The 8,135-nt window shown below is 36.1% G+C and overlaps 1 protein-coding gene across 2 annotated transcripts; it reads right to left on the reverse strand.

The window, feature by feature from the left end:
* Nucleotides 1–352: 352 nt before the first annotated feature.
* Nucleotides 353–7,684, reverse strand: LOC131547747 (protocadherin alpha-C2). 2 transcript variants are annotated; one of them, XM_058788364.1, is made up of 3 exons: nucleotides 4,740–7,684; nucleotides 4,519–4,675; nucleotides 353–3,086 (listed from the first exon to the last, which is right to left on the reverse strand). In XM_058788364.1, the coding sequence occupies exons 1-3, from the start codon at nucleotides 6,928–6,930 to the stop codon at nucleotides 2,696–2,698; spliced, it is 2,739 nt and encodes a 912-aa protein (XP_058644347.1). In that variant the 5' UTR covers nucleotides 6,931–7,684; the 3' UTR covers nucleotides 353–2,695. The 2 variants fall into 2 exon arrangements, with proteins under 2 accessions (XP_058644347.1, XP_058644348.1); XM_058788365.1 differs by having other exon boundaries at nucleotides 2,931–3,086; nucleotides 4,519–7,684.
* Nucleotides 7,685–8,135: the final 451 nt, after the last annotated feature.

Here is an 8,135-nt window from a genome sequence, read left to right on the forward strand (position 1 = left end):
CACAATTAAAAACACATCATAAAAAGAAGGCTTATTGGGTATTTTAATCATTTTAATACATTTTTAAGAACATTATGTATGTTTTATAACTATCCCTTTAATTGGAAGTTTGATGCAATATCCTAAACTCATTTTTATGTGAATCTGCATGTGTGTTTCTAAAAGAAAGAGGTAAAGCGAGATGGAAGAAGGCAGTTGGACAGCATGTGTTGGGGAGGTTAAAAAAGGTGTACTTCTCAAAATCTGAAGAGATGGAGGAGTTGTCATGGCAACTGTTTCTATGGAGACAGTGTTGCCTAGGTCAGCACCAATGAAGCGGTGTGTTTTGTCAGTATGTGATCATATATCCTCACACACACACTCTCACAATACAAACACCTCAGAAATATACTGCAAAAGCTTTTATTCACATTGCAGTATTTACAAACAAAGGGCAAATCATAAAGTCCAGCGAGAATACAAAGGCATTGTTTACTGTTTGCATAAGGACATTTAGCAAGTAAGGCAACAGAAATGCAAATACTGAAATGAGATGAAATTGTGACGTATATGCTGATAGTATTATTAACATCATTCTGTTTTTTTGTCATTGAAAAATTCAGGCACACTTTTCTCTGCCCTAAAGCAAACAGCTAAAGGCACAGCATTTATTTATTTTTTTTTAAACTTGTGTCATTTATCTCTAAATTCTCACATCTGCTGCCAGGTACTCCAATTTAAGCTGTCATTATTCAGGAAGTAAGTTAAACTGAATTACATGGCTGTCAATACTAATGGCAACTTGTAGTACCATTCTGTGTCCTGGTAACTGGATGTGTCAATCTAAATACAAATCACATGTTTCAAGTGACCTATATTACTGTTTTCTCTTTTTCTCTCTCTTTCTCCTTGTTCCTCCTACACCACTTTTTCTTGCACTATTGTCATTCCTTTCCACCTTCCCACTCACGTCAGTAGCTGACACACTGTTTTAATACAAGGAGAGGAATACAGATTTAATTTCTGTCATGATATAAGTAGATCTACAAAATGATATAATGAAATTGCTGAATATATCACCACAAATAAAAGAAAAAAAATGCTTAAAACATTGCACTGTCATCATATATAAGAAGCAGCATTAAATACATTAACAAGCATTTTATCTCAATTTCATAATACAAAACAATATAAACCTCAAAAACTTATGTAAACAAGGCCAAAAATGACACTGAATAGCAATTTGATAGTACAATTGTTGATTCTTGTACAAAAAAGATCTATAGGTTTATATTATTGTTGTCAATGTGGCAAGGTTAATATTCTAGCACTGGCTACATATATCTGCAAAAAGGTAGATTAATAAATGTTTTAAACCTTTTTGTTGTTTTCGCACCTAGTACAATAGGTTTGCACTAAACAATTTATTTTATGCCTCCTTGGTTTTCAGTAAAATTTTGGCACAACCCAATGGCAGATGCCATACCGATGTAATGGTAACACTTTACAATAAGGTCATATTTATTAACATTAATTAATGCCATAGCCAATATTAATTAACAATGAGCAAAGACGTTTTCTATTGTATTTATTAATTTTTAATAAAAGTTCATAAAAATACAACTGTTCATTGCTAATTCATGGTAGATCATGTCTATAATATTACTATGTTACAGTAATATTAATATAATATTACAATATAATATATGTTACAACAGATACAACTTTTGATTTTATGGAACCTCTAAAGCGACGGGGTGGGAGGAAAAAAATATTTTTCAGATTTTTTTGCGTTCCCTCAAGAAACTTTGCATTCCCTCACAAAACGTTTGCATTCTCTCGCAAACATATTAGCTTTCCTTCGCAAAACTTTTGCATTCCCCTTTGCATTGAGTTTGGACATGGAACGCAAATATCTTTGCGAGAGAACGCAATTTTTTTTGCGATGGAATGCAACATTTTTGCAAGAGAAAATATTTTTTACTCCCACCCCGAATTTATTCCACCACCATGTCCCTTTAGGGGCTCCGTATGATTTTAATATTGAATTAGTATATGTTGCAGTTAACATTAACTATGATTAATAAATGTTTTAGAATTGTTAGTTTATAAAAACTAGTTAACTAATGTAAACAAGTAAAACCTTTTTGTAAAGTGTCATTCATGAGATTAATACTCATTGTAGCATTTGTCTAGGATTTCAAATAATTTACTTTTTAATGCTTTCTAATGTTTTAGGCCGTTTATGGTATTTGGTAGGCAGGATAAAAATAAACATGAATCATGTGCACCGCATAGCTGGCAAACCAAGTGTTTTGAGGTATAAACAATGCCTGGCTCATTAGATTGTGCTCATCTGATCACAGCTTTCTCATCAGCGTGTTTTAACAATGTAAAAATAGAGCATCATTAATACCAGAACCCTTTAACAGTCTTGACCCTCTTTTCATCTCTTTACCAGCTGTTTTGTAGTTCATATCTTACTAGAACCAGACAGGTGAAAGTCCTGTTCTTCTTGTAGTCGTGAAGTATCACTTCTGTCTTTGCTCTGTAGTACAGTCTTTTAGATATAAAAAGTCCATCTTGTTTGTCTTAGCCATGCAAAGTCATGCTCAATGTGGTTACAAGTGGCTGATATACAGTTGTTAGACCCAGCCTTAAATCGCCACAAAGCCGCACTGGATGTCTCTTTCTGACACAATGTTGGTCTTGAAAGTCAATTGAAAGTTAATTCTTCTATTAGCCAAAAAGGCAACACGAAGAACAGGAAGCTGGAGAAGAAGTGATGGTCAAAACAACTCAATAGAAGTAACTGAATAATCTGAGTTGTGTGTTTCTTTATACCTAGTCTGACACAATCATCACAAGAGCATGGAAAATAAGAAGTAATATAAATTAAATGATTAATATTATAAATGAATACAAAATATGAAAGAATATTAAAATGATCTCTTGAAGCTACACACAGAGGTGTTTGAAAACGAATGAAACCCTGAAAATCGGTAAAACAGAAGATCAATCTGTCTCCCATGGACAGTGAGCCTGGTGTGGAAGGTTGTAATCCATCAGTCAGCATGTCCAGATCATGGTAAATCACTGCTTGACTCCTGTCAATAGACGGAAACATCATCAATCAAACAAGCATATTCAGTAAATGTTGACATTTTGCATTCTATCAGTTTATGCACTATGTATCTATCTATCTATATACTTTTTGCTCATTATTTTATCTGCAGCTATCCGGTTTACCCTTTAAATGATTGCTCCATCATTTTACCCATAAAGTTTTTTTTGTTTTTTTTCTGGCCAAAACATATTTTAAATATCTGCTAAATATACGTTGTAAAAAGCACAGAGTAAGACTTTTTTATTTTTATTTTTAAATGGAAAATGCAGTTTGTTTTAAACCTTCAGTGCCAAAATATATTTTCACTTAAATCAGTGGGCAAGAAAATATATTTAAATAAATTGGAGAACAACTGCACACTCACTTAAGCACATTTATTAACCAACGTTTCGGCTAGTAGCCTTTTTCAAGGTATAGCTTCATAAACATGGAGACCAGTATAAATAATGAAGATGATTATACACAGCTGAAAATAATATAATCCAAATCATTCAATAATTAACAATTAGACTCCAACATGAAGAAAATATATTTACAATCATAAAAATAAATTTTAGGTAACTGCAAATATATTTTGGGCAACATAAATTTATTTAGATTTAAAATATATTTATATAAAGACCAAAATATATAACAAAAAAATATTTTTTAAATATATGTCAGCAATATTTATATTTTGTAAATTTGAAAATGCTTTTAAAATATATGTGAATTATAAAAAAATATATATAATAAGTTAATTTATTTAGAGACAGCACAGGAATCACTCTAAGACAGATTTGAGACCACTTTTACTTTTATATCAGTTATTTTACTTTGATTATTTCATATCAGTAAAAGAGAATCATCCTATCACTCATGCCACATCAACGCTGCAAAAAGGTGCAAAATTCTCACTGTCAGCGCCTCACTCTTCCTTTACTTCACACACCAATGCTTGTCATACTCATTCTCCCACTCATCTCCAAATATAGACACACACTGGCACATTAACACTAGAGGTCCAACTTTTTATATTATAAATATAAAAAAATATAAATCTGTTATGTTACTGGTTATTATTTACAGTAGACATGTTTTGCACTTTTAGTTTCTTTTAATCGACAGGCCATTTTTTGTGGATGTCTGAAGTCAGGTTTACACTTATTCACCGCATTAACTATGATATTATCACTAAAGTTTGAGAATCAATAAGTGTCCAGATACTTAATTTGAACTGTATATGCATTATTTTATCATTTAAAACCAAATAAACTTATTTTTGTGAAATGTTTTGCTTAAAAATTGTTCTTAAACTATGTTTATTTATATTTGGTTATGCAATGCAATTAAAAGTAATCGATTTTTGAGTACTTTTTGGGGTCACTGTATATGCATATGAGTACATACAAGTCTAAGTTCATCTACATTACCTGTAAAGTGGAAGACCTTGAAGCACTGGTCTCAGTGAGTGTAGCACTTCCTGGGATGCTTGACACAATGAATCCTGTTCCATCTGGAAGGGGCTGCCGCACCACCACCTTCCCTTTTCTAGTCTCTGCCAGAAACAGACTGTACCAGTAGGCATCACTAGAGATGAGAGTAGAGTCAGCAATGGTGGAAGAGTTCCTCTGGCTGATGATGCTGTTCCTACCCTGAGGAGCTGCTTGTGAGGGTTTGGGTTCTTGACATTTCAGCACGATGATCACCAGGATGGTTATGAGCAGAAGAAACAACACCGACCCCAAACCGATCAGCAAATACAGGTTGAGATCGGTGAACAGGTCGTATTCGATAGGCACCTCTGTGGTTTCGGTAAACTGCGTGACCACTTGCTCCACTGTGGAGATCTTGATGGTCACCGTGGCGGAGCGAGGAGGATCTCCATTGTCTCTGGCTATGATGACCAGGCGCTGATGTCTGGGGTCTCTGTAGCTGAACATGCGAGTGGTTCGTATCTCGCCGTTGTACTGGTCGAGGCTGAATAGCGTGGTGTCGGTGATCTGGAGGAACTGATACGTTATTCGAGAGTTCTGCATGGAGTCGGCGTCCAACGCAATGACCTTGGTGACCAGGGATCCTTTATCGCTTGACCTCGGGATTACTTCTTCTATAACAGCACCTTGCGGACGCCATGGAGAAACTATGAGCGGCGCGTTGTCATTTTGGTCCAGGATTATGATGTGTACGGTCATGTTATTGCTAAGAGGAGGAAGTCCTGAATCTCTAGCTTCGATGTGAAACAGAAACTCCTTCTCTCTTTCGTAGTCGAACGTGCGTAATGCATAGAGGTTGCCGTTCTCGGGATTGATGGAAAACAGCATGGACATTGAGGTGTTGGCGATCTCCTTTTCTATGATGAAGTAAACAATATACTGATTTTCGTGCAAGTCTGGGTCATGGGCCGTTAAGGAGGCGAGCAAAGCCCCAGGCTCATTGTTTTCCATTAGATGAATGGTATAGAAGGATTGAGGGAACGTTGGGGCGTTATCGTTGACGTCTTGAATTGTAAGACTGATTGTTTCGTTATCAGTCAAAGGAGGGGTTCCTCTGTCGGTCACATAAAGTGTGATATCATAACTGTTTTTGAGCTCACGGTCAATCGATTCGGTGACTATTAACTCCAGAAAGTCTTCAGATGACTTATTAAGAGCAAATGGTAAAATCTCAGCATTGTGGATGGAAAGAACAACCTTACCATTATCTCCAGAGTCCCTGTCACTCACACTGATGACGGCGATCACTGTTCCTACAGGGTCATTTTCTTTAATCGAACTCTGAAAAGATTTTATTGTAATCTCAGGGTGGTTATCGTTTAGATCAGTGATGAACACCAAAATTTTACACTGACCAGAAAGTGGATTCACAGCCTTGTCCTTGGCTTCAACATACATCTCAAAGCTCTTCACTTCTTCAAAGTCAATCATGTCTTTTACTCTTATTTCTCCACTGCTGGGATCCAACGAGAACTTTTCTTGTGTTTTCTCGGATGTGTATAAAGTGAAGGAGTATATGACCTCCGCATTCACACCCTCATCCAAATCGGTTGCATTCAGCTGCATAATCAGTGTCCCGATTGGTGCATTTTCAATGAGGTCAACCGAGTAGACTTGTCGATCAAACTGAGGGGCGTTGTCATTGATATCCAGCACTTGGACGATAAGGCTGGCCGTACCTGAGCGCGCAGGTACGCCCCCGTCCACGGCGGAGAGGGTTAGTGTATGAACGGCTTGTTTTTCTCTGTCTAAACTCGCTTTTAGCACCAGGTCGACATATTTAGTCCCGTCACTTCCAGACTGGATTTCAATCGTAAACGTGTCGCTGTCACTCAGATAATAGGTCTCGATTGAGTTCTCTCCAACATCTGCATCCACCGCGTTTGTTAAAGAAAATCTCTCTCCAGGTGTTGCTGATTCTGAAATATCGAGCGGTATTCTCTCCCTTCTGAACTGAGGCGCGTTGTCATTGATGTCCATAATTTCTAATTCGATATTAAATATGCGTATTGGACTCTCGATTATCACGTCCATCTTGAGGAAGCAAAACGATGATGTTTTGGCCGGGCATAAATACTCCCGGTCAATTTTCTCAGCGATAAACAGTTCTCCAGTTTTTTCGTTTATTTCTAGGTATTTCTTGCTATGGATATGATCCAGCTTTACCTTTCGTTCCAACAGACTGTGCGCGTCAAGGCCTAAATCCGTGGCGATATTTGCGATCACTGTGCCCACTGGAATTTCTTCAGGGATGGAGTATCTTGTTACAGCCGAGGCGAGACTCCACATCGCAGAGAGGACGACAAAACCGAGCTGCCTTCTCCTCCACGGATCCATTGCAGAGCGCATGTCAATGCTTTCACTGTCTTTCACAAGAAATATAGCAGTGTGTTCCAAAACGAATCGAGGTTAGCGGGTGTTTGGATTCTTGAAAATATCCAGAGCATCGCCATAGCGCCGTGCCGTGGATCCCGCCCGCTGATCAGATTCAACTGTGTCTCAGTGCTGCTCTCTCTGCCTCCGTCCAACAGAAAGCCAAGCATGGCTGTTCTCGCATCCTCCCCTTAAAGTGAATATCAGTAGTGCAGCGACATCGTGTGAAGATAAAGGTTTGCATTAAAATATATTTTAGGACAAAAAAAGGTTATTTGTGAAAGAATAGTATTTCTGCTCTACATTTGAAATAACTTTTGACGTTGTTGCGAAATACCGAGACTCTTTATTAATGTCCTTTATGAGAGTCTATATATCATGTATAGTTTGGCTGCAAATGTTGAAAGTAACATTTATTAGCAAAGTAATAAATATATTGACATTTAAAGTACTTTTAGTTCATTTTTTCTCGACAAATGAAAAGGAAGTTTTATATATATATATATATATATATATATATATATATGAATAAAACATTAAAACATAAACTGTGTGAATAGCCTTAAGACATGTTGATTTAATGTTGCACATGTATTTCTATTCTATCTACTTGTACTAACTCTCTCTCTCTCTCGCTATTCTATTTCTAGTCCATGTACTGTTTACTCTCTCTATCTCTATCTATTTTTTTTTTTTTTTTAAAAGCTTGCTATGTGTACTATCTGGGACTTGTCACAGCACTCACATATTGTTGCTCTTTTGTTGGTTTGATTGCTTCTATTGCCCTCACTTGTAAATTGCTTTGGATACAAGCATCTGCTAAATGATTAAATGTCAATTTAAATGATAAAAAAATAAAGTCACTTTTAAAGTCATATTTTTGCTCTCCTACTTTTTTTATTTTATTCTAACTGTCCTTTTTTCTGTCATTGGTATATGTAGCAGAAAGTGTTAAGAGACAAGAGATGCATGGTTTTATATCATCATGCTCTTAAAGTTTCTTGTCATTTTGACACAGCAAGAACCACTGCAGTGGAAAACCTACCTTTTTTAAACAAGATGACAGACAAAAGAGTTACATTAAATAAATTCTAATAATATTCTTTATTCTGTACATTTTGGTAACAAGAGGGATTCAAAATAGGAAAATATAACCTTTTATTCTTATCAATATGGGTAAT

The sequence above is a fragment of the Onychostoma macrolepis genome, chromosome 10 (assembly GCF_012432095.1).
Source record: "Onychostoma macrolepis isolate SWU-2019 chromosome 10, ASM1243209v1, whole genome shotgun sequence".
Classification (NCBI taxonomy): Eukaryota; Metazoa; Chordata; class Actinopteri; order Cypriniformes; family Cyprinidae; genus Onychostoma; species Onychostoma macrolepis.